General features: G+C 43.5%; 1 protein-coding gene across 3 annotated transcripts in view; it reads right to left on the reverse strand.

Moving 5' to 3' along the window:
• The window catches only part of NELL1 (neural EGFL like 1), an 805269-nt gene that overhangs the window by 718673 nt on the left and 59407 nt on the right, over positions 1-27189 (reverse strand). For all 3 annotated transcript variants that reach the window (XM_021685858.1, XM_021685859.1, XM_021685857.1), the window contains exon 3: positions 11419-11569. In XM_021685858.1, the coding sequence (XP_021541533.1) occupies positions 11419-11569 (151 nt within the window). The remainder of the gene's footprint in view (positions 1-11418; positions 11570-27189) is intronic.

Below are 27189 nucleotides of genomic sequence, written 5' to 3' on the forward strand. Positions count from 1 at the left end.
TTATGCATGAATATTAATGAAATTGTGACTTTTAACTAAAAAAAGTAAAGGTTAATGGCTACATTTGCTGTTTTTCCATTTCTCAGACACCAGGCAATCCAAAATCTAATATGCATATATACAAGCATGAGCAATTTGCCCAAAACATTATACTCTATTGCTAGGATACTTCTGGTCTTCAATTAAGGTCAAAAGTCATCTGAACAGCTTCATTTCTTCTGACGAAGATTTAAATTTTACTTAATTAGTGTGTTCCCGAAAAACCTTATTTCCTTGACATGAGATCCTTCCATTCATTTTCATTTGTCTGCAAATTACTACTTGCTAATGTACACTGCAGCCTTGAAACTTTCCCTTAAAGCTGTGTCTGTAAAAGTAAAAAGGATAAACCCAGATTCCAGGCTTCTTGTCTACTGGCATTGGGGAGAATCTCTAGATGGACATTTTTAGCTTTCAGCTCTTTCCTCCAAGAAGCCACCTCCATTCCGAAGCAAGTGATCCCATCTGTTATGGGACGTGAATACAGGGATAAAAATAGACATGCACCCCTCCCCCAGCCCTTCCTGCTTAGGACAAAGTACTCCCAGTAGCCTGAGCTGGAACCAACGCCATCACCCTGGACTCCTCCCTGTCTGACCCCCACCATCTTACATTGAACGACTCCCAGTTCACTTTCTCTTAATTATCTCTTAACTTCCTTCCATCTGCAACACCATCATCTGGTCTTGTCTAGGACCCAGTCTTAGCTACAACCGAGGCTCTTCACAGCTGCAGCAACCTCCTACTGGCCTCCTGTCTCCAACTTTGCTGCGTCCATACCATTTTCCACTAAGCAGCCAGTGTGATCCTCCCAAAAACAAGTCATGCCACAGCAGCAAGTCAATCACTTCCACGGCTCCCAGTTGCTTAAAGCCAAATCCTTTCAACTGCCTACAGAGCCGTTCACCATCTTCCCCTTGCCTGACTTCTCCCCCCACCCTCCCTTAACAATGTGTTTTCCTTCCATTGTAAGGCATCGTGAGCTCTCATCTCTTGCCCTTTCTCAACTCACTCATGCCACATCCAGAACCCTCTCCCACTTACCTTCGGATAGATTTCTAGTTATTCTATTTTGCCCATTAAGCCAAACTCTCAGTGAACAGACTTTCCAAGCCCTTTGGGAAGGGCAAGGCAAGGCTCTCATCCGGATTCCTCCCATCAGAGCATTAGTCACACGTTCTCGTGTTTCATGATCTTCATCACTGTGCCAGCATGTAGCACCACACACAGCATCTGGTGTGCTTTCATTAATATTACCTAAAGGTTTAAAGGGGAGCTTACAGTCTAACCTGAACATAGTTTTAAACCCAAAGCCTCTAACATTTTGGTTTGGAATATGGAGACCTGTCCGCAATACTTCAATTCAAAAGCAGCATGGCTAGAGGTGCATTAGGGCAAGATTCCAAGTTGAATGTTGTTCCCTTCCTTCCCAAATGGAAACCACGTAATAACTGAAAACATCTACTTTTTAAATACACTTTATACTGTATCTTCTTGGAGGAAAGGATTAAACAACCAAGTTTATGTAAAAAGTTCGATTACCAGAAATGCATTTTGTTGTTGTTAAGATTTTAGAAGGATAACACGAGCAAACAAGTGAGCAAGTCGGGGGGAGGGTCCTAGAGAAAGGGAATCTTAAGCAAACTCCACGCTGAGCACAGAGCCTGACACAGGGCTCAATATCATGACCCTGAGATCATGACCTGAACCCACAAAACCAACCACAAAACCAAGAGTCCGACACGTAACCAATTGAGCCACCCAGGTACCCCTGAAAGTGTACTTTTAATTGCCCCAGGAGAACGTTCTCTTGGGCTGGCTTCACCAAACAATGTAACACGCTTAGAATTTCCTCCCCCACCTCCTACCTTCCATTCTGCTATTCAATTACCTGCAAGTACAAAATAAATATTGGTTCAAATCATTCATAATTAAGGTAAGCCTGCTTAGAAATTACAGAATGTATTCTGTTAGGACAACCCATTATTTTAGATTACAACAATCTCTTGATGTGAAAACCTAATCACTATTTTAAATGGTGATTTAAAAATCATTTTTTGATGATTTGATGGTAGGTATTTGATGATAAATACCTACCCTTTTCCCTTCTGAAGTATCTGGGGAAGAACTAGTAAATGTGAAAAGCAGCCATGAGAGGAAGAGGAATGACATTTGTTGAGGGCCTTGACAGGAGACATAGGAGGAACCATTCACTCAAGTGCTCCTGTTGGTCCTTCTCAAGGATTCCATGACATGTTAACAGATACCTTCACTTTACATGAAAGGACACTGAGGCAAATTCCTAAAGCTCACACATCTGGGAACTGTTGGTCCTGGTTCAATTCCTGGCTGTATCTGGCATCAAAGTGGAAAGAACTCTGGAAATTAAAAGAGTATCTTTTGAAATACAAAGTTTCATTTTACGAGGGGGGAGAGGCTTCCTTAGGAAACCAGAAATGTCCTCCATCTTCTCCTAGAACTCTTCCACAGAAAGCTTTTTCTTAGACCCCTTGCTTTCAGCTTCCTAATGATGCTTAAATTTTCCGTAATTTAGGAATAAAATTGAAAAACAGAAGATTTACCATTAAATCTTACAGATTTGCATACACTGTCAGAACTTTCAATTAAATTTAATCTATGTTAATTAAGCTTTCCATTTTAGCAAAGCTCTGTATTAACACACATGAATCAGGAAAAATAAACTTTAAATCTGCAATGATGTTAAGAGTTCAGTAAGGCAGATTAATCGTTGTCGTTCTTCCAATGTGCTCTCTTGGTACGGTAAAACACAAAACAACACAACCCCTATTAAATTACAAATCTAGAATAACAGAGTGCCCATTACATAAGAGTATACTTCAAATGCTACCTGCAGGTACATTTTCAATCCTCTTCATACTTGAGTTTTCCATTTCATTTCATCTACTCACTTAAGATCTTTGTGGGAACTCAACTGGCTCAGTTACCTAGGGAGTTTCCACATATTGCTGGGCCAAGAAGTTCACTCCTGGTTTAAAGGCATCACAACCTCCCCAATGATCCACCTCTGGCTGCTGGATCCCCACCAGGTGAAAGAGATGCCTGCCTTTGGCTAAGAAAGATTTCAGCCACTAAAAGAACTCTTCCACCATTAACTCAATAATGGCCTTGCCTGAGAGTAGCCAGAAGTCTAGTAGAAATTGGAAACTGATCCCAGAACAGTATATGCAGTTTTTCTGGCCCACAGCTTTGGAAAAGGCAATTGGATGATTACTTCCCATGGAGCACATGATGGCTGGGGAGAGTGTTCAGATTGAGTATGCTGTTCCCCCATTGTGCTTCATCAGCAAAGGGGACTTTTGACTGGAAATTGAACTCTACCAGAAGAGTCTGGGTGATAGACATCATTTTCCTTTAACCACTGAACTAAAGAAAAGCGGCTATATACTTGTCTGGCCTCTCCTCAGCATCCTGTTTTCCCCTCAGTATCAAAATTCCACTCCTTCTATTTAGGTACCAAGAACTAGGCTAGGGGTTTTACAAATTCCTCTAATCCTCACAAAAATCCCAAGGTCGTATTCATTTCAGTCTCCAGATACCAACACCTTCGCCCTTTTCACGGTCCTGGACAAGATGCAGTATATCCCAAGCAGTCTCTGCAACCGGGACAATAGATTCCATATGAACCTTTGAAACTGGCCATGAAATCTCTTGAGCACCCCTGACCAGGGACAGAGAAAATGAATCTTTGATACATTCCAGATGTATTAAGTACGTACTATGTATGTAAGAGTACTACATGTTAAAGAAAAAAGAAAACTGTGATACAGTCTCTCAGCTAGGCTACTTTCCTAATCTGGGCACAGACTAAGTTGGAAACAACCCAAACAATCGAGACCAAGGCTGCCTAGTTATTCCAGTGCCCATGTTCTCGCATCTTTGGCACAATGCTAAACCCAATGTCCCAGTCCTGGCCAATGAAGTGTGGTACACGTCAGGCATGACCTTTCCAGATCTGACCCTTTAACCTACCCTGGGAGAATAGGACAAAATTCTAATCCTCGAAGTTAGGCGTCAACCTCTCCGGTCACACAGTTCAAGTAGAAAATAAGTACACCTAGAAATTGAGTAACACAACTGGAAAGTGTTACATATGAAGTTGTAGCTGTATTTATCTACATACACACAAGAGCTACCTGTCCATTTAAATGTGCCACCAATATTTAACATGTATAGGGTCACCAGAAAAAAAATTCAGCAATTTCAAGAATCTGTAAGTCTCACAACACTTATTTTTCTTCAATAAAACCAGAAGTCACACATTAAAATTTTCAAAGTGATTAAATACTTAAACATCCCAACTTGAATCAAAGAGGAAGTCAAGCTAAAATTAACAACTGCAGAAAAGTACAGAATTCTAGCAATGGCAGTGGGCTGCATTTGAAATAATACAAGAAAATATGAAGCCTTCAGTGATTTTTGCTAAATACTGAAAACATCCAGGAAGCTACTAAAAATACACAAAGTGATCAAAAAGGAGGTAAAAAGTAGAAATCAGTGAATTTAAAATGAGAAACAGATTTGACCAATAAAACTAAGAACAATCCCATGATAAGCCTGGCCAAGAAGGAAATACATAATATTTCACATTACAAATTAAAGGGATAACCACAAATACAAAAAGAAATAATAGAATGTCCAACTCTCTGCCCCCAGAAAACAGGGCTGAGTGAAATGATTTGGACAAAACATAAGTTGGCAAAGAGTTTAAAATCACCTAGAATACCATAAGAGCTGGAAAATGAACAATTTTAGTAGGGAAAGATTTCTCAGCCTCCCCCAAAACAAGTATCAGCTCATATCGTTTTCAGGCTGATTCTACCAGAAACATTTATGGAAGAGGTATTACCTACATATTTAAAGTCCAGAGAGTAATTCAAAAAGCCTCGAATTAGCTCACACAGAAAAATCTACTATCTCACTTGTTAATGAGTTAAGTGTGTAATGAGTTTAGTGTCAAGCGTTGGGACAGTGCCTTATATCAGTGCTTAAAGTAAAACTAGTTACTACTATTAGTATTGCTATCATTTTTAATATCGTTGCAATACTCCTAAGTACAACATTAGTAAGAATATTTAAGGATTTTCCCCAGGAAGAGTTCAACATAATGGACTCTAATGTGATTATGTTAATTGCATGTTTTTCCCCTTTCATCTATTATCTCAAAAAGATACCCAGAAAAGAAATTTAATAAAATGTATTATTCAGGGCACCTAGATGGCTCAGTCATTGGGCGTCTGCCTTCGGCTCAGGTCATGATCCCAGAGTCCTGGGATCGAGCCCCGCATCGGGCTCCCTGCTTGGAGGGAAGTCTGCTTCTCCCTCTCCCACTCCCCTACTTGTGTTCCCTCTCTCGCTGGGTCTCTGTCAAATAAATAAAATCTTAAAAAAAAAAAAAAAAACTACTATTCATTTTTTTTTAAAGTCTTTCAGTGTATCAGAAATAAAGCTAAATTTCCTTCACATGAGGACAACATATATACATATATATTTATATGTAAGATAGATTGGAAGATCAGAAACAAGCAGACATAAACAGATTTAGAAACACATTAAAGACCGGATTGTCTGCAGTCTTCCTGTCTTTTGTAAGGACCTTTAATCTGTTTTTTATTCCTATTAGAGAGATTCTAGACAGTGGAGGACAAAAACGGAATAGCTGATAAAAATAGAAACATTTTCAAATTACAAAATTGTATCCTTCAATCAAGGAGGATTAAAGAAAAAAAAGAATATAAAACTCAAATGCCTGGTACATAGTATACAATCAGCAAATGTTGGCTTGGCGGGGGCGGGGAGGGGGGAGGAGGAGACATGCTACTCCACATAGCTTAAAAGTCAGATACCTAAGCCAGACAAAAGGCATCAACTACAGACTAGTAGCTCTTGTGAATATTGATGTAAGAGTTCTCAATAATATACTATCAAGTCCAGGAATATATAAAAAGGATTATACAACATAACTAAGTGGGATTTATCCCAGAAATGCAAGCTTGGTAGAACATCCAGAATTCAATTAGTATAATACACTACATCAATAACAATAAAAGCATGATCATCTCCACAGATGCAGAAATAGCACTTGGGGGGGGGGGGGGGGGGGGAGAAAAAAAAATACCCTTTCATGATAAAAAGAAACACACCCACCCACCCACTCACCCACTCACCCACTCACCCACTCACCCACTCACCCACTCACCCACTCACCCCGCAAACCAGGAATGGAAAGGAACTTGCACCTGGCTAAGAGCATCCAATACAAGCTAACCTCACACTCGATGGTGAAAAACAGAGCATTCCTTCCGAGCAGGAACAAGACTACCTGTTCTCACCAGTTCTCTTCAACACTGTACTGGAAGTTCTAGCCACGCCGGTTAGGCAAGAAAATAAGGTAACCATGTAGAGAAAATTTTATTTCTGTCCTATTTGCAAGTAACAAGATCTTGTATGTATTGAGAGAAATCCACTAAAAAACTAATCTAATGAGGTCAGCAAGTCTGCAGGATACGAGGTTCAACATACAAACATCAAGTGCATTTCTATAAAGTAGCAATGAGCAAACAAAATCAGATTATGAAAATAATGCCCTTTATCATTTTTGATGCCACTATAATTTAAAAAACAAATCATGCAAAACCTGTACTCTGAAACTATAAAACAATGTTTAAAATTAAAGACCTAAAATGGAAAGAAACTCCATGTCCATGGATAATACTGCCAAGATGACAATACTCCCTAAATAAATCTACAGATTCAACATCATCCCTTTGAAAAATCCAGCTGACATCTTTGCAGACTATTAGAAAGCTGGTCCTAAAACTCATGGAAATTCAAGAGGACTGGAATAACCAAAACAACCTTGAAAAACAAAGTCAGAGGGCTCACTCTTCAACTTCAAAACTTACTAGAAAACTAAAATCATTAAAACAGCACTAGCATAAGGACAGAGGTCAATGGCCTAGAATTCAGAGTCCAGAAATAAATCTTTCCACTTATAGTCGCTTGATCTTTGACAAGGGAGCCAAGATAATCCACTGGGGAAAAAAGGACTCCACAAAAGGTGATGGGACAACTGGTTATCCATATGCAAGAAGATGAAATTGAATCACTACACTCCACACCATATAGAAAAAAACTTAAAGATATCAAAGACTTAAAGAGCTAAGCCTATAAAACTTTTTAAATAAATCCTAGAAGTCTTAATAGCCTCCAGTCAAGCAATGATTTCTTAGAACAAAAGCACCAGCAATGAAGAAAAAAATAGGCACACTGGACATCTAATTCAAGAACTTAGGGTTTTACATGAAGACAATCTGCAAGTTGAAAAAACATAAATCCTATCTGATGTGGGACTTGTGACTGTAAAGAACTATCACAAAATCTTAACACAACCCAACTTAAAAAATGGGCCAATGATCTGAATAGCCCTTTCTCCAAAGAGGATGTGTAAGCAGGCAACACAACATGAAGATACTCAACATCATTGGCCATCAGGAAATGCAACAATGAGGGGTCACTTCACGTGGCTGTATCAAAGAGAAAGATAGTTACGTAATTAACAAAGCTGTGAAAAAACTGCAACTCTCACATACTGCTGGCAGGAATGCAGAAAAGGTACGGGTACTTTGGAAAACATCCTGGCAATTCAACAGTCAAACACAGAGACACCACTCGATCTAGCCATTCTACTCCTAGTTATATCCCCAAGAGAATACAAATATAGGTCTACACAGAAACTACATGAAATTTCATAGCAGCATTATTCCTAACTGCCAAAAACTGGAAAAAAAATTCAGTGTCCAACTGATCAATAAAACATGGTTTGTCCAAACAAGGCAATATTCTGCAATTTAAAAATGCACCACTGACACACGATCACCACGAAAGAACCCTGAAAATAAACCCTTTCATTTAAACCACAGTCTAAATGAAAGCCAGTCACAAACACATTATGATTCCATTTATAGGAAATGTCCGAAATCGGCAAATCCATAGAGCCAGAAAATACATGAGTGGTTGCCTAAGGTTGGGGTGCTATGGGGAGACAGTTGAGGGACACCTTCAGGGCATGGGATTTCTCCTGGAGGTAAAGGAAATTTGTGAGGGATTGTGTTGAATGCACAACTCTGAATATACTAAAAAGTAGGGAAATGTAAAAAGTTTTTAAATTATCTGGAAACTTGGGGCGCCTGGGTGGCTCAGTCGGTTAAGCGACTGCCTTCGGCTCAGGTCATGATCCTGGAGTCCCGGGATCGAGTCCCGCATCTGGCTCCCTGCTCAGCGGGGAGTCTGCTTCTCCCTCTGACCCTCCTCCTTCTCGTGCTCTCTCTCATTCTCTCTCGCAAATAAATAAATAAAATCTTTAAAAAAAAAAATTATCTGGAAACCTAAGTGCCCACTATATCCCAACTGTGGCAGATACATATTTAATTCATCTGGATCATGAGTGATACAATGAGGATCACATAGGAAAGAACCATGAAAAGAACTGGGGAGTCTCACCTTCCAGTCAGGCTGTCAGATCCCTGACAGATTCCAATTTCTTTATCTAACCTAGCCAGTCCCTAAATCCTCCACTACTGAATCAAGAGTCATCTGGTTGGAGGTCCATGACCAATGTCTTCAAGACAATTTGCTGCTCTCGACATGGTCGTCCTGATAAATAAATCTGAAAAGTGACTGAAGATTCGCTATTACAGATGGGAACACTGCTGGCTTATAACAGCCAAATTCCTAAAAATACACGATCATCTATCCCTCTTACATACCAGGTCTCCTTAACTAGGTGAACATCTGCTTAAGTGTGGAAACCAGGTCTTCTTTATGACCCATAGCCAGTGCATGACAGATTCAATTCTTTATACCTAGCCTTGATCAGACCAAACAAGCATAGAGGAAGGCACCATAGAATTCCAAGGGGGAGGGGAATTTTCCATTTCTTTTATTATTTTTGAATCAAGACTGAGGTTTTTCTACTACAATGAAAAATGCTCAGATGATTCTCCATTCAAGGATCCTCAGGTTCTATTAGAAACCTGTGAGGAGGGGCGCCTGGGTGGCTCATTCGTTAAGTGTCTGCCTTCGGCTCAGGTCATGATCCCAGGGTCCTGGGATCGAGCCCCGCATCGGGCTCCCTGCTCCGCGGGAAGCCTGCTTCTCCCTCTCCCACTCCCCCTGCTTGTGTTCCCTCTCTCGCTGTCTCTCTCTCTGTCAAATAAATAAAATAAAATCTTTAAAAAAAAAAAAAAAGAAAGAAACCTGTGAGGAAAGAGAGGTGGCATTACAGGACCATGTGGCAATACAAGTTGTTTTTTAAACCTTTCCTAAAAGGAGTTAGGTTTTACCATTAAATAAAAAAAAAAAAATCCAAAAGAAAAACCCAGGTAGTAGCTTTAAGATACATGCTTAGACAAGAAGTAATGTGTAATTTAAGGGCGGTCTACTTCCCAGGCCCGATCCTCTTCCACCCTCACAGCAATCCTGCAAAGTAGATGGCCACCTCCCTTCATCACAAGGAAGGGGAGTTCTGAGACCTTCAGCACCGCAGCAGAGCAAGACCTAGAACTCCAGCCTCCCTCAGGCCAGCTCTCAGTCTCTGCTCTCTCTACTCCGACAGGTGCCATTCCACTGGCTTCTCACTCACCTTGGGAAGTTACCCCCTCTGGTTTCATGGAGATTAAAGATCCTCTATGTTCCATTCTTGGACACTCGTATGGCCCTCCTACTGAGGTGGCCCTCACACCCAACCACGTCATGTTGCCCCGGGGGGGGGGAGGGGCACAAGCACATCACCCTTCCAGGTTTGTGAAGTGGAGACTGGCTGGACACCTCCACCTTGGAGTAACAAGGACTCCTTCTCCGAGTCTACAGAACACTTGGCCTCTAATCTATATCTGCTCCCCAGCACATGCCACCTTGCTTTCCCTGGGCTGACCCAGAAACAGCCAAGTATGCTGACAACAACCCTACAGAAGGATCAGGATCCATCGCATCCCTTTGAGGCAGAGATCAAACTTAAGCATTGAAAAGAGAACTTTGGATCCTCGCTTCTGCTAAAAAGGCCCATGGAGATCCTCTGCTCCAGCCACATTAGTCTGTTCTCTGCACCTCTCCACTCCACCCCCCAAAATTGCATTTTCCCGCATTTGTCCTGTCCACACTGCTCTTCCTGTTTCGTATGTCAGAAGGACTTCCCGACCTGCCAGAATTCTGGCCCTTCCAGAGTTGCCACTCTGTATGATCTTCCCTAACCACTGACCTAGTGTACCGAATTGCCTTTACATAGTTCTGCTTTTAGATAGGTCCACCTAAATAGATAAAGGAAGGGTTATCTGAATTCAGGTTCCCCAGAAGCAGACACGGACATGTGAATTTGAGAGTAAGTGATTTCCTAAGGAAGTGCTGGGGGTGGGGGGAGAGGGTGGGGAAGGACGTGGAAGCCTCAGCCTAATCCCAGGTAGCACTGGAGAATTAATCCAGCTGCAGAGCTGGTCTGGCCTTAAGGCCCCCAGGGCAAAGGAACTAGGCTTCCCAACTCTCACATTGTCAATCATGGGCGACAGGCTGCCTGGGGGATCCGTGAACTCCCAGACACTTCTGTTCTCTCTATAGGGGCTACAGAAGCACCTACCTCTGTAGTACGCCTCCTTCCTGCTCACCCTAAACTCCTCAGCCCCTCCCCACACACAACATGCCAAACACTGATCCCACCCACCTTTCCCTTCCCAAAAATCATAGCAAGTGATTTCTGGAATGCCCTTCGTTCCACCCCCTTACTGCTCATTCAGCCTGTCGAATGAATACTCACTTTCCTTTATACAACCACAATCCTTTCTGAAGCCTTCCTTAGCTTACCACGATCCTTCAGAATGGACTATTATTACCTTTATTCCTTAAACACACATTTCTAGCATTGCATCTACAATACTTTGTGACATCTGTCCATCTTCCCTACTGCCTTATGAGATCCTTACAACAGAAATTTTATATTATTCACCTTAGTATTCCCAGTGTCCAGCACAGTTCCTGCATAGAGTAAAAGTCAAGTCTAACTTTGCTTAAGGACCTCAGGCCAATATGACAGAGGATATGGTTTCATAGGAGCCAAGCCTGCCAGAAGACAGAAGATAGGCAAGAAAGACACTTAGGAGTGGTCCTTGGAGAGTCAACAAGAAAGCCACTTTGCCCAAAGTAAGTTCTTAATGCAAAGAACATTCATCAATGTGTTCAACAGCAACAAAGCTTCAGCTAGCTACATGCTCTCAGAGATACAACCTCTCAATCCCAAGGCACTTTGTGTAGTCCATTAATTCTAAGTAGACTTTCAAAAGTACAGCTTACCTGTGTTCCAGCTCTCGAATGGAGAGGATCACTCCTGAAGTCGATGGCTTTTGCTGTACAGTGGCCAAAAAGGTGAAGTCACTCTTATTCCGGAACAGCTGGATTAATTTCTCACTCACATGAGGGGCTGCATGGATCTCCCTTTCTGAATCTAGGAGTCAAGGAAACGCAGAAACAGAAGGGGACAGAGAACGAGGAGGAGGAAAAGAAGACAGAAGGAAGGAGAGGGAAAGTAAGAAAGAGAAAAGATATACAGTAGTTAGAAATGTCCAGAGGATCCAGGTTGCCTTTTTCATTCCACCCCGCCCCTGCACCTTGCCAATACTTTATCTTTTCAGGCACCTCCCACCCCTCCATCCGGCAGCATTCATTCAACACAAAACCCGGAAATGCCACCTCTGTCACTGTACCCACTTGTCATTTTGACAAATTCATAATTGGCCAGCCAGTGACTTTCTGACAGAAATTTTGACGGGACACTGAGCAATGTGGCCGACAACAGATTAAGTTGCTGTAAAAAAGTGAGACAATCAGATAAATGGATCCTGAATTCAGAGAATCCCGTGTTTACAGCAGGACCCAAATGCCACTCAGCAGGCTCCAGTTACACTTTTCCCCATGGACTCGGTTTCTTTCTCTTCACGATGCGTAGAGGGAAACTTGTCTTTGCTTTGTACCCAGCAGAGATTTACTAGTGTTAATAATGCCAGACAATTCCACTTTTGCTTAAAGAATACAAGACATGTGCATGATCCATAAGGATGCCTGGAACTTCTCTGTAAACATGGAGTGGATGACTCTGCTCATGACCTATTAAAGTGGAGGCCAATTCAATAGGCCTCGAGGCGCATGAGTCCAGCTAATTCTGCTCCTGGCCAGGAATCTCTTTCTCCAAGTTCTGCAAAATGAGACCTTCATCATTTCGTACTCTGACCCTCTCCCCACCCCCCAATCGTGATAAACTAGGTGTTGTCGTTATTGTACACCTCACTTCCTCAAGTCAGAAATGGACTACCAACAGAGCAGAATTAAAAGAAACTATTCAGAGGATGACAAATGAATACCAAAGGTATGTTTGGTTCCTCCTCTCGTGCCCTAACCCCGTCCATCCTCTGTAGAACTACTTGGTTTTTCAGACTCCTGGAGAAATAACCAAGACCTTCAAAAGCTCTGTGGCCCAAGCAACATCACAGACTACATGGACCTTGAAGAATCTCATCCTAAAGAGTGGCTTCTAACAGGAAGAAAAAAAAAAAAATCAAGTTCTTGACCTTGGGCCTCGGTCTTCTCATCTACAAAATGGGGCAGGGGATAGGGGAGGATAGGTGAACTAGGCGATTTCTCCGGCCTCTCCATCCTTGTGTAATTCTACGAGTTGCTCTTTGAAGTTTGCAGCACAGCAAAGACCACCACAATCTTCCAGCTGTAGAAGTCTAGGCTGTGGAAGGCAGGAAGCAAGGCTGGTCCTCTATCTTGGAGGCACCTAACCCAGGCGGAGGACCCTACCCACATAAAACCCACCTAGGACATTTGCTTTTCTTCCCAAAGAAAGGCCTTCACTACTCTACTGTTAAGTGGCAGGCTTTTAGCTTTTGTCAAGGGTGGAGATAAGAGCCACTTAGGGAATGCTTCTACACCTCCTACAAAATCCCAATGACTTTGCATGATAATATTCATGATCTATTAAATGTATGAAGTAATCATTTTGTAAACTAGAGATGATTAGCAAATGTTTGTTAACATTTTTATACTGCTGGGTACAAGTCCTAATAAATTCCACCTAGAATTTAGTGCCAGGAACACATGGACACGCAGCTCTTGGGATTAACTTACATGTTTACTTTCTCCCTTTTTGCTGTTTCCTTCTTTATTCATCTATTAGGAATTAACTGATTGGCAGTGTTGGCCCAGACAGCTCATCAGAGGTTCTGATGCTGGAGCCCAGTGCAAAGGGGACAATGATCAGTCAGCCATGATATTCATAGCTTTTTCCTCCAGCAGGCACATCAATGATAAGTGTCCTCACCTCTCACTCCGTTCTCTTGGGACATCGTTCCAGCTCCATGGCCAATGCCACTCAAGTGTATATGTACCACCCCGATCTCTCCCTTAACCAACAGACACATTCAATATCCTTAATATCTCCACATGGAAGGTTTAATAAGCATTTCAGATTGTGTATGCCCAGGACAGAGCTCTTGTTCTACCCCCCCACCCCAGCCCTCTATTTTCTCCTGGAGTTCCCAGTTTAGTAAACGGAACCACCCAGTTTAAGCCGAAAAGACCAGAACTTGTCCTTGAATTTTCCTTTTCTTCTACCCTCCAGATCCAATCCAAGAGCAAATCATGAGGACTCCCAGGGCTGGAATCTGTCCACTTCCCCCCCAACTCCACTCAAACTCCTCTGCAAGCTGCCATCATCTCTTACTGGGGCACCTCCAACAGCCTAACTGGTCTCCCCGCTTCCATATTGCCTTGCCTTCTCCATTCTCCACAGCAGCCCAAGAGCTCATCTTAATGCCTAAATCAGCACCCTTTACATTCTCTTGCTAAAAACCCTCCATGGTTTCCCAGTTCTCCCAGGATAAAAATCCAGGCTTTTGAGCATGGCCTGCAAGGTCACACACCAACTGACTTGCCTATGTCTCCCGCCCACTTTCATCCTCTTCATTCACACCCAAGCCCAATCCTGCCTCAGGGTTTTTGTACTACTCTTCCCTTTACCCACAGAGCTCTTCCCCACTCTTCCCAAGCCTGCCTCCTTCAGCTCTAACTGCAAATGCAACCTCCTGGTCCTTCCCTCCAAAGCAGGCTCCCCAGTAATACTGAACACACCACCCTGGTTATTTTCTCCATACCACTTAATTATTGTAATCTTTCTTTGTATGACTTATGCTCTTATTTCATGTTTGTTATATTTTTTACTGTATTTCCTTTCTCTCCCCTCTAGACTAGAAGCTCCACGAGGACAGGCAAATTTATTCAGTCATTGTTATAGCCAAAGTTCTCAGTGCCTGGCATAAAACAGGCATCCAAAGGGGCACCTGGGGGGCTCAGTCGTTAAGCGTCTGCCTTCGGCTCAGGTCATGATCCCAGGGTCCTGGGATCGAGTCCCACATCGGGCTCCCTGCTCGGCAAGAAGCCTGCTTCTCCCTCCCCCACTCCCCCTGCTTGTGTTCCCTCTCTCGCTGTGTCTGTCAAATAAATAAATAAAATCTTTAAAAAAAAAAAAAAAAAACAGGCATCCAAAAAAGACTTCTGATTTTATTTGCATTTTTATCATGTGTATTGTTAATTCAAAGAGCCACAAATATTACAGTCAGAAAAGAATAGGATACCTTTTGGAGAAGAAGATAAATGGTAGGTGTCAAGTGTCAGTGGTTATAAGTTTAAAGAAAAGCATGTTCAGGACCAATTCAGTCCCTCCTACTTATAGGACACCACATCTAACAATCTAATCCAATACAACCACACTGCTACTCACCCAACCCCCTACAAAACTGAGCATTTCCTCTGCTGGCTTTTTGTTTCTCTTTGTAAATGACTGGCACATTGAAATAGAGAGACCCCATTAGCACTCACCAGAGTGAAATGTAAAAAACATCTATTTTCATACATGGAGACTTTATGTGCATTCTCATGTTCAGAAAAGCTCTTTCAAGTAAATGCTTACCATAATTCAGCTGCCAAAAGAACACCAGAAAGTAATTTCACTTAACAACACAGAGGCAAGAACACTGGACCAGGTTTCAAGGGACTGAAGACTACCAAGGTTTGCAGAGAACTAGATGTGTGACCTTGGATACGACCCTTTACTTCTGTAAGCCTCACACTCCATATCTGAAAATGGAAATGATTGGAGATCATGGAGTTCAAGTTCTTTCCAGGACTCAACAGTTCATTTCTGTTCATCACCTTACCCTGCTCCTAGCCACCCAGCAAAGGACGAGACTGAAGGTGTTTTCTACATATGGGACACCTAGATTCTACAATTCTTCTCCTCTGCTGATTTTTCCAAATCAACATAAATGTAAAGTTGTCAATTACTGGAACCAGTGATAGGTCACCTACTTTGCAGTAACCGTTTTTTTTTTTTTTTTTTTACTGGAGTTAAATGAGTAAGCAATGAAAGCCAATTAATGAGAATCTATAGTAACTATCGTACTGTATTATGCAACCATTATAATGTGCGTTCTGTATTATTGGAGAATATTCAATTCTGTTAGAAAGAACAAGAAAAACAAGTGGGATGAATAAAGCTCATAGGAAGTGTTAAATATAGACAGCAAGTTAGAAACCTGTAAAACGTGTTCAAGATAGATCAAATAAATGAAACCTAAGCATGTTGAACACAATTAAAAAGGACCGAATAAACATGTTACCATGAACAGAATGGGGTGGGAGAATCAAGTCATAAACAAATCACAGCACCTTCAAAATGAGAGCTATGTCATCCCTAAATCAGATACCTATCTTTGACATTCATTCCATTCCCATTTTGGCCCCATGTGTACTCTGCCTGAGAAATGCTAATCAAACCCATCACTACTCAACAGACTAGTACCTGCATCTGGGACCAAGAGTACTCGCCTTCTCCAAGGGTGGAAAGACACTGGCACCAGGCACCTCCCATCCACTGAACCCCACCTTTTTAGAACCTCTGCTCTAGTCCACATAACCTCCGCATCAGCAAAGAAGCTGGCAGGGCAAAGACTGAACACATGAACAATGCAAAACCCAAGAGTCTGGTAGGGTGGCCCATCCTTCCCCTAGCATGGACCCTATCCTATTCCATTTCTTTCCCCTGCTTTCTCCTGGACATTTTAGACTTATTTAATACACTGCATGATTCAAGCATCTGAATTTGGTGGGTGAAGTGGTTTTGTGACCTCTGGGAGCATTACTTGGAGGCTACCGTTCCATCAAGGTAATTGCCCACACAACCACCACCACTTACAGAGAACATTTCACATTTAAAAAAAAAGTCGTCCTTTCAAACATCTAGAAGTTTTACGTGATCTAGTTAAGAAGTGCTAAATCAGCAGGAAGGGTTAAGTGCTTTTTCTTTCCTAGGAAAAAATGGCTCTACCTAGTCATTTTTAAAGACTAAAAATGCTAACATGATGATTAAGCATCAGTTTCAAAAAAAGAAAAAAAAAAGTATTGGGTGAAGGGAGGAGATTGAAGAAATTAAATGAGGATATTCACACACTCTTCTCTGCCTGTTACAGAAGCAGTTTCATTTCCCTTTTGCCTGATGACAGGGTGAGGATTTTCATTGTCCAATATACCTGTGTTTCCTCTGTGCCAGGCACTGTGCTTGCTGGGCACCAGGGAAACCAGCAGAAATACAGTTCCTGCCTTTGAGGATAGCTGCAGAAGCAAGGCTATCACCTGGGGACGACAGGTAGAGTAGGGCAATGCACAAACGAAGGAGGGGGCCAGTGGAGGCTGGGAAGGACACAGTGGAAGACAGAGCTTTGAGCCAGAGGCAAAAAAAAAAAAGATGAATAAGCATTTACCAGGCAGGGGGGCACTCGTTGCGGGATTGCTGTGCAGATGTGAACACCCATGTGTTTTCCATCATCTTGGCATTTTTCTTTCTCTGCAAGCTTCTCTCTTCCTAGAAGGTCAGCAGGACAGAAGCTACTCTACCTAATATCAGAGGAAACTCCCCACCGATCAGTGAGTAGAGGAGGCAAGAACAGCAGCAGCCAGAAATGGGACAAAACACACACCCGGGCAGCCCACCTCAGCCTTGACTGATGGAGAATCTGGGGGACAGCTCAGTAATTACAACATGTTTACACAGAGAACGTCACATATGGTGGAATCCAGATGGAGACGTGGCACATCCTTCTAGCCTAAGTCCCATGGAAGCTCGTGGTAAGACTGGCCCCAAAGGTAAAGCAACACTTGTCAATTTGAAATAGCAGGTGGCTTTTCATTGCTGAGTCCAGAGGAAGTTCACCAGTTCAGAACAGGCCACTGTCCATGGGGCAATTCTGGCTGTGGGGAGGCATACCGTTCCACCGTCAGGTCCTGCAGCCCTTCTTTAAGAAGGTCTGAGGTTATTGATCCAAGCAGCTTTCAAAGAAGTGGAAATCACGAGCAGAAAGTAGTGGGGATGCTAGGAGACTCCTGGTTCATGTGTAAGGGATTTCTACCTTCACTAGCAAATTCACGATGACATCCCATTAAACCTCCACTAGCTGCAGAAGCCAGAATCATGCATAAACATGTGTACAGTTTATCACGGTGCCAAGTAGAGGGCTGTTTTACACATACTACTTACAGTAACCTTAGCAGTAGCCACTGCTATTTTTTCTCCTTTATAAACTGAGAAAACTAAAGCTTACAGAATTTTCTAAAAGACACTGGGCTAGGAAGCCATGGGGAGATTCCAACCTGGCAGGCTGGTTTCTCAAACTACACACCTCACTCTACTACATCTATTATTACCGAGGTGTGTGAGCTCCATGCTTGGTTCACGTGAAAAGGCACAAAGCATCATCATACACCAGTGCCGGACACTTTGTAGTCACTCAGGTAATATTCATGAGCAATCTATTTGTACAATCCCTGAGCTAAATATCATTATTCCCCCATTTCACAGGTGAAGAACCAGAGGCAAAGTTTTACAGCTTTACACAGCAAATGGAGATAAAAATGGCGTCTTGCCCCAGCAAAGTCCGCCATGATACTGCATGGCATTTGCCTGGCACCCTTGCCTACTCGGTCATCCTCCTTTCTTTCCCTGTTCCTACTCCTCCTCACTCCAGCACTGGAGCCACACAAGCCTCCTTTTTCTTCCCAGGGCCGTGTTTCTTCCACACTTAACATTCTCATGTTTCCCTCTCCTCTTTGCTCTTCCCTTCCAGCTTGCTTGTTAATTCTTCAGGCTAGCTTTCTCTGACCACCCCAAGCCAGCTCAGATTCCCTATATTATGTGTTCATTGTATTTATCATAACCATCAAGGCTTTGTGTGTAATCATTTTATTGTGTATAATCATTTCATTAATGGTCATCATGGCCACCAGACTATAAATCCCATGAGGAATTATTTATCAATATATTCCCCACGCTCTACAGAGTGCCTGGCACATAGATTAATGGAACAGACATTTGAAGCTCTATCTTGACTCTAAAATCTAGAGCACAGTGTAACAAAGGAGGTTTACCAAAGACACTCAACTCTAACCCCAACCTGTTGAGAAAAAGTACATTAAAATAACGAGCTGCCTAAGGAATAGTAAAGCTAGCTAAGCATCCCCAACTCCTCCACTGGGGTACTCAACCTAAAGAATCCTGTGACACATTTTTCATAATTACTATGTGGCTCCATTAAAAGATTCTAGTGCCGGGGCGCCTGGGTGGCTCAGTCGTCAAGCGTCTGCCTTCGGCTCAGGTCATGATCCCAGGGTCCTGGGATCGAGCCCCGCATCGGGCTCCCTGCTCGGCGGGAAGCCTGCTTCTCCCTCTCCCACTCCCCCTGCTTGTGTTCCCTCTCTCGCTGTGTCTCTCTCTGTCAAATAAATAAAATTAAAAAAAAAAAAGATTCTAGTGCCTCCATAATTTTACTTATTAAATAGGCATAATAAGGCAGCTAAAGTTCTCATATAAACCTTTAAAAATACCAGTAAGGACAATCAAGGTGCCCACTTGTCACTGAGAAAGTAGCATACCAAGATCACTCCTCCTCTGGCACTGCCACCTGCCAGTGATCCAATCTCCTCCCTGGTCTACATCCCTCCACCCCCATCTCAGTCGGGCACCTCAGAATAAAGAGATGTAAAGCATGAACACCACCTTTATCTGCATCACAGGGCAGGAAAACAAAAGATTGATGGAAAGATGTTAATATGATTAAGAACCTTGCATAAGGTTCAAGCTTCCATTTATCAGATACTTAAGTTGTAGGGATGCAACATACAGCATGGTGACTATAATACCATACTGTGTATTTGAAAAGGGCTAAGATCTTAAAAGTTCTCATCACAAGAAAAAATTTGTAACTATGGCAATGGGTGTTAACTTCTTGTCTAATCATTTTGCAATATATACATACATCAAATCATTATGTTGTACACCTGAAACTAGGTTAACAATTATAGCTCAATAAACCTAGAGGGAAAAAAAAAACTACATTGTATACCAGAGAAGTTCTCTAACAAGTTTAATCAGACTGTATATACTCATTGGAAAATTATGTAGAGCAAGCGTATCAAAAGTATTAGAACATAGGAAATATCTAGGCAATGATGCCAAAGATGCACACATGTACAGCATATCAAGTATACATTAAGATTTAGTTTTAGTGACACATGGCAGAGAGAGGACTGCCCACCAGCCATCAAGAGGTCAATAATTCAGAGCTAACCTAAAAGTTCTTTCACAGATCTCGATTTTCCAAATTGGAGATTTAGCATTAAAAAAATGTATGCTAAAATGTTAGAACATTAGAAAAACAGGAGAAACAATAAGGGCAAGCTACAAAAAATAAATAAGCACCAATAACCTTGCTTTTAATCACATAATTGTGGCTCTTAAATCAATGAGGACATCAGATGCTCCCTCCAGCCAACCTTAACCAGGTCTGACTTCCTATGGAATACCATGCCCCTCCTCAATAGAGAAGGCCGGTCAGCTCCCCAGGATAGCCAGCTGGGGCATTGCAGCATGGAGCCCCCTGCCCATGACAGCTCAAGAGGAGGTATATTTTGGCGGTAACGGAGAGCACAGCCTCTTTGGGTAGCATTTTAATCCCCACTCTCAAGACTGATAAACCCAAAGGCATGCCCACCATACTGTATGAAGCTGCATGCACAAAACATCATCAAGTGTAAGCAAAAACATTGTTCCTAGCACAGGATGCTCTCCAGGGTCTTGTAAAAGACAGGAGGGCAAGCCTTGCCCTTGCTCTCCGGGATCTATCTATTCATCCACTTATTTGCTCACCCACTACCTTTAAAACTTTAAGCACTCCTCTGAACAGAAAATTAAGACCTCTTCTAGCCACGAGGGGCTAAGAGTCCAGGATTAAAGACCCAAACATAGATGAAGGGGAATGGTTTAGTTCAGAGCCGTAAGTGGGCACGCTCAGGAGGCATCACACCTGGAACAGGGCCAAGGCTCCTCCTCAGAGACTTGATCTCCCCATTAAGGGGCAGTGCGGGGTAGTGGTTAAGCGCTCAGACTCTGGAGCCCGACTGTTTGGTTCAGATTCCAGCTTTACCATTTATAAGACAGGTTAATGGGCGCCTGGGTGGCTCAGTTGGTTGGGCGGGACTGCCTTCGGCTCAGGTCATGATCCTGGAGTCCCTGGATCGAGTCCCGCATCGGGCTCCCTGCTCGGCAGGGAGTCTGCTTCTCCCTCTGACCCTCCCCCCTCTCATGTGCTTGCTCGCTCTCATTCTCTCTCTCTCAAATAAATAAAATCTTTAAAAAAAAAAAAAAGACAGGTTAACTTGTCCAAGGTCCTCTCTCTGCCTCAGATGCTTCATCTGTAAAATGGGAGTAAGATTGCATCTACTCCATAGGGATAGCATGAAGATTCAATTAATACATATTAAGTTCTTCAAACCGTACATGTCACATAAGCCACACATGACAATTTTTGGTTTATGTGGAACACAGCACAGGCAGGCCTTGGGTCCTGGAGGGTTGGAGTACCAAAGTACACCTGCAACCACACCACGAGAGACTTCTTGCTGCAGCTGTCATGGCTGCGGCCCAGGAGGAAGGGAACAGGGAGGTGAGCAGGGCTTGCCAGGCATGGTTGGAGGCAGTTCATAACCAGTTCACTCTTAAGTTAAAAACTGATCATCTATGGGGCTCCCAGCTACTCCAGTCTATGTCCAGTCAGCCAACACCCAGAACATTTGAGTTTTTGCTATGTGCTAGACGGCAAGCTGCATACTTAACCTAATTTAGGCTTCACAGAAGCCCAGTGAGGTCAGTAGTAGGGATGCTACCCCCATTTTATGAGGTACAAATACCAAGAGTTAAGTTTCCTACTAAGTAGTGTAGCTGGAACTCAAACGCGGTCTTGGGCAACCGCGATGCACCCCGCCTCGCTGTGCCATCTTCCCGCCTCAGCCCTGCTGGTGTCAGAACACCAGCTCCACCACGTAGCTTCTGGAAAAGCTTGGTTAACTCCTTCATCCTGGAGTTGCCTCTCCTAGGACACAGTGGTAATACCACCCACCCTGCATGGTTCAGTAAAAAGTAGTAGGAGAACACATGGAACATGCCCAGTACATAGCATATGCTTCCTAAGGACTTCCAGGGCTGGACCTTTCTGAAAAGATTTGCAAAGGCACCCCGGAGAGCTACACACTGAAGTTGGAGCTTGAACAGGTGCTAATCTGTTCACACTCATGATCACAGCCCATAGTCCTAATAACCCACTGAGTGGACACTAACAACCTCGTTCGAAGAGGCTGCCTCGGACTCCTAAAAAAGAGACTTGTCCAAGACCCCACCTTCAGCAAGAGGAAAAGGTGTGCATTCTGAGTCCATTTCTGCAGGGTTTTTGTTTTTGTTTTCCCCCACGGCTTCCCTAATCACAACAGAGAATTAAAGACAAGAGAATTCTTCCTCCAAGACCCTAAACTCCTCCATATATCGAGTTCCATCTCTAGCCTGCTTACGAAGTTTGGAGCAGTAAGCTGACCCAATTCTAATTAGTTCCCTTTTGTGCACAGTCCTAATTCTCGGGCATAAAAGGCTTTTTAAATGCTCTACTGGCCTTGACCTTTCCGTATCTTCTCAAATTCAATAGTAAACAGTAGGGCATCATGTTTAACCACCAAGCTCTCTAATTTATGATTCTTTATTATAAATCATTTTTACATGTTGCTTCAAATGCAGTTTTTCAAGAATAAAAATCTGCCTGCCTTGAAATGCACAGTGATTTTAATATGCAAACCTCCTACAGAGATGATGTCTCATTTTAATTATTGTTTCGGTTTAATGGGTTTTCATTAAATTAGAGGATGGAGCAATTACTAGGGTGAACAGCTAATGTTTGAAAGGTAAGCTCCTGTAGCAAAAAGAGAGTAGTGGCATAGAGAAGCAAAAAGAGAGTAGTGGCATAGAGAAGCAAAAAGAGAGTAGTGGCATAGAGAAGCAAAAAGCAACCCTCTTCTGGAGAAGCTTGTGTGCAGCCTTATAGAAAACTGCACTGGCTACTTCTTTGCCCAGCCTCAGAACAGAGTGGGCTTCTCCTTATAGGGATATGCAAACAGCTCTAAGCATGCATTCACCATGCATTCATCTTCACACAATTTTTATATCAGGAATCTGGGCTCCCCATCTTCAGACTAGAAAGAGCTCCAAGAGCACACAGTCTACAAAGCTCAATGTCAAACCACAGGAGAATACTCCTGATGAAATGTTCTCCTCTCACATGTAAGGAACATAGTTTGTATAGTGGATTAGTGTCCAACTTCAGCACAGGCTGAAATGACCACCATCCTGTTGAGTAGCAAACTGTCAGAGGCTCAATGAGAAAGGACTTTGTTGCCTGGGCATTACCTCTCCCCAGAAACCGCACAGACTTGGTACTTGGGGACCAACAGGGCAGCATTACAGAGTGAGGGGAAGAATGAGAAATAGAGAATGAGGGGAGGGAGAGAGGTAAAATCTACTTGATTGGGGTCCCAGGGGTCAGAGGTGAGGGGTGTGACTTAATACTAGGGAAGGATGGGGGCTTGATCTTGTACAAATCTGCACCTGGCAAAGGCAAGGAGGTTGGCAAGCTGCAAACACGCAATTTTGTTTTGTCCAAATCAGCTGAAGGAGAAAGAGGGCAGCTAGCTACAGGGGGTCCTTCCAGAAATAATTGGCCTATTACATTAGGGCAGGCCTGGTCACTATGTATGCCAAGAAAGGAACATGGGTCCATCTCACTAGGCTATGGGAAGGAGGGGAAAAAAAAAATTTCCACAACGTTCTAAAACGGCAGAAATCATAAAGCAGCTGTAGTCCCAAGTAAACCAGCAGGAACTAAGTGATGAATAAGGTACCCTCACCTACACAACACCCCCCACAGCTTAAATCAGGCCACCTGTCAGGGTGGCCATTTTGCTGGCCAGGGCTGCTGGAGGAGGTTCTTTGCTCCATTATTGCAAGTGCCCTGAAGATTTCTGACAGGGTTAAGAATTTGGAACTCAATATAATGCCTTTTTCTTTCCCCCCTCAGCTCCTTTATTTCCACCATCCTAAAAAGCACACCATCAGCTCTTAGATCACATGCATTAATCTAATTACATGCCTAGTTAACTAATTAGTTCCAGAGTCACTACTGGGGAGGTCTCCCTGGTCTTTTTCTATCTGCATTGGCCAGACTATCTGTCTGTGCTTTGGGGTTCCTGGGGAAACCATGCAATTACTGGCCTTTCGACCCTGTGCTGAGCAGGGACAGTAAAAGTTTTATGGCCACCTCCAACTCCAGGCTTTGCACAGAAGCTCCAAGAAATGGGTGTGGCTTCTTGCTGTGCTTTTTTGAAAACTGGCCTCCCCTTTAGAGATTTTATTCCAACCATATTAAACATTAATGTCACCCTTGAAGCGAATCACTGGAAACGCTTACTCCTGAACTCACAATTGCTCTCTAGCTCAAAGATCCTTCTCGGCCAGTTTCCCACTACCACCTTCCCAAACAAGATCTACAACTAAGGGCTAAAATTACAATCCCCATTTACTGAAGCTTTTCTGAAGAAATGAAAAGGTCGATTTGGGGAAAAATTGGTCTTTTATCATTGTTGTGAATAATCCTAGGGTGACCAACCTGAGCAGCCAGTTTTCAGTAAGTGACTCCTTCCTTGTTTTAAATAGACCTTCGCGGTAATTCCTCTCAAAGCGTCTTCAGGCTCCTGAGGAGTCTTTTCTATTCGGGTATGGTCTGACTTGCCCAGCAGATATTCCTTTTGGCTCCCTGAACTACCTCTTCCTCGAATGGTGGTAAACTCCTCCCCATGCAAGCCCTCGTGGGCCACAGGTGGGCTCTCTGAGTGAGGGGCACGGGAGGTGCGTGGACCACTGCAGCCCAACTTCTCCCACCTGCAGCTCCAGCCGCCTTCTCCACGCCAATCCAAACCCTGCTCCTCTCTCTGGGCCCCACCCCATTCCCGCCCCCGCACGAGGCTCTAGAGCCCCAGCTGAAGGGGAATTTCCCTTTCCACTCCAAAATTCAAATACATACTGTGGGGCACATTCTCTGTGGCCTGGGGCAGGCTCTGTACCACGGGGAGTAAGACACACAGTCTTACTGTGTCCAGTCTTACTGGAGGGAGCCACCCAGCTGAGGATTTTTAGCTGTCTGGACCAGTCCCACTTATTTGCCCACATCTCACAATCTGCTTCTTGCCAAACCCAACGGTCAGATCTCAGTCCTCAGCCCCACTGACCTCTCCGCAACCTAAGAGTTGTCCCCTCCCTCCTCTGAGGCATTCTGGTTTTCCTACAACCACTGGGGCCATCTTGAGGCTTCTTCATGTCCTCCACTGCCTCTTCTCTAGTTAGTTGTCAGGGTGCCTCAAAGGCCCCCTTCCCATCCCTCCACTCCTCTTCCGCCGGGGCAGGGGGCCCTCTGCCCCTACCCTGCTCCTGAATCTCTCTTTAAGAAAATCATGAAGACCTTTTTCAGACTTAAATCAGTTACCAGTCACCTCAACCCTTACTTTACACCCTCCAAGAGCTTCCTGTACTAGTTTCCTATTGCCGTGAAAGCAAATTACCAGAAATTTAGTAGCATCAAACAATACAAGCGTAGCATCTTACAGCTGCAGAAGTCAGAGGTCTGGGGGCGCCTGGGTAGCTCAGTTGGTTAAGCGTCTGCCTTTGGCTCAGGTCATGATCCCAGGGTCCTGGGATCGAGCCCCACTCCAAGCTCCCTGCTAGGGGGAGAGTCTGCTTCTCCCTCTGCCCCTCACCCCGCGCTCTCTCTCTCAAATAAATAAAATCTTTTAAAAAAAAATAAAAGTGCTTTAAAAAAAAAAAGTCAGAAGTCTGAAATGGGTTTCATTGGACCAAAACCAAGGTGTGGACAGGGCCAAACTCCCTCCAGAAGCTCTAGGGGAGAATCCATTTAGCTTGCCTTTTCTGAGTTTCCTGGGCTCACGTCCCCTTCCTACAGCCTCCAGGCCAGCAGTGCAGCACCTTAGGATCACCCTGTGCTTCCATGCTCGTGCCCCGACTCTCTCTGACCTTCCTGTTTCTCTCATAAGGACGCTTGTGATGACACTGGACCCACCTGGGTAATCGATTATCATGTCCCCACCTAAAGATCCTTAATTTAATTACACCCACAGAGTTGTTTTTATGGGGTAAAGCAACATATTCACAGGTTCTGGGGATCAGGACAGGAATTCTTAAAACTACCACTCTGCACAGCACAATTTAATCAAAACCCTAACACCTGACCATTGGCCTGTAAGACCCCACATGACTGGGTCCTACAACTGAGGCTGAAATAAAGACGAAGTTTTTGCTTTGGCCCTGGGTATGCTCCCTAGCCTCTTCTGGTACCTCCATCCACACTGGCCATCCCTGAGCCCCTTAAACTTGTTTGAACCTAAGGTGCCTTTGTAACCGTTGTTACAAGAATGTGGGCTCTGGAGCAGAACAGCTTGGATTCAATTCTCAGCTTTGCCACTTATTGGACCTATAACCTTGTGATCAAGTGATTTCACCTCCCTGTGCCTCTGTTTTCCTTTCTGTAAAATGGGGCTCATAACACCCAGGTGTCTTGTAGGAGTATTACAAGGATTAAATAAGCTAATGAATATAAAGAATTTAGAACAGTGCCTAGCACATGAAAAGTCTTCATCATTAACAGTGTGATCATTCATAATATTATCTTTGCATGGGTCTCATTTTCATTCAGACATCAGCTCAAATACCACCTCTGCAGAAAAGCCTTCCCCAATCCTTCCTAAGGTCAGTCCTCTCTTGCTCTTTCTACAAGATTGCTATTTTATTTTCTTCATAGTACATATTAGTATCTAAAGTTATTTATACTGTAATCATCCACTTCTGCTGACCATGTGCTTCATGAAGACAGACTTTGCCTTTTCTCTGCTACATCTCTGACACCCAGAACAGTGCCTGTCACACAGAGGTACAAATCTTTGTTGAATGAATGAGTGCTGGCTGTCTCCTCCCCGCACCCAGACCAAGGGCCCACAAGGGCAGGTGTCTGTGGAATTCTTCTTGCACCATCAGGACCCAGGACAGTGACCGGCACACAGCAGCAGAGCCAACCCTCGGTGAATGCTTGCCAACGGATCGATATGTAAATGAGCTGTAAAGGCGCCTTCGAAGATAAAGTCTTAAAAAAAGAAATGATTTTTCTCCAGCAGGTCACTCAAAGATTGAGAGGGAAAGGATTCTGAAGTCACATGCTGAAAACAAAGCAATTCAAAGCAGGAGTCCAGGAACTTGCTTTCCAGACCTTGCCCTGTACTACTGGGCTGGACAGCTTTCCAATTATGGTGAGATCTGCTGTTTAAATCTCTTTTAAGATTTTTTCTTTTTAATTTGAGTGAGAGCAGGGGGAGGGATAGAGAGAGAATCTCAAGCAGACTCTGCGCTGAGCCCAGGGCCCGACGTGGAGCTCAATCCCACAACCCCCAGATCATGACCTGAGCCGAAATCAAGAGTTGAACACTTAACCGCCTGAGCCACCCAGGCGCTCCGGTGAGATCTACTGTTTTTAAATGAAGTATCAAAAAGGATGCTGTGGCTAGCTTATACATGAAATACAC

This window comes from Neomonachus schauinslandi, chromosome 11, assembly GCF_002201575.2.
Source record: "Neomonachus schauinslandi chromosome 11, ASM220157v2, whole genome shotgun sequence".
NCBI classification, from domain to species: Eukaryota; Metazoa; Chordata; class Mammalia; order Carnivora; family Phocidae; genus Neomonachus; species Neomonachus schauinslandi.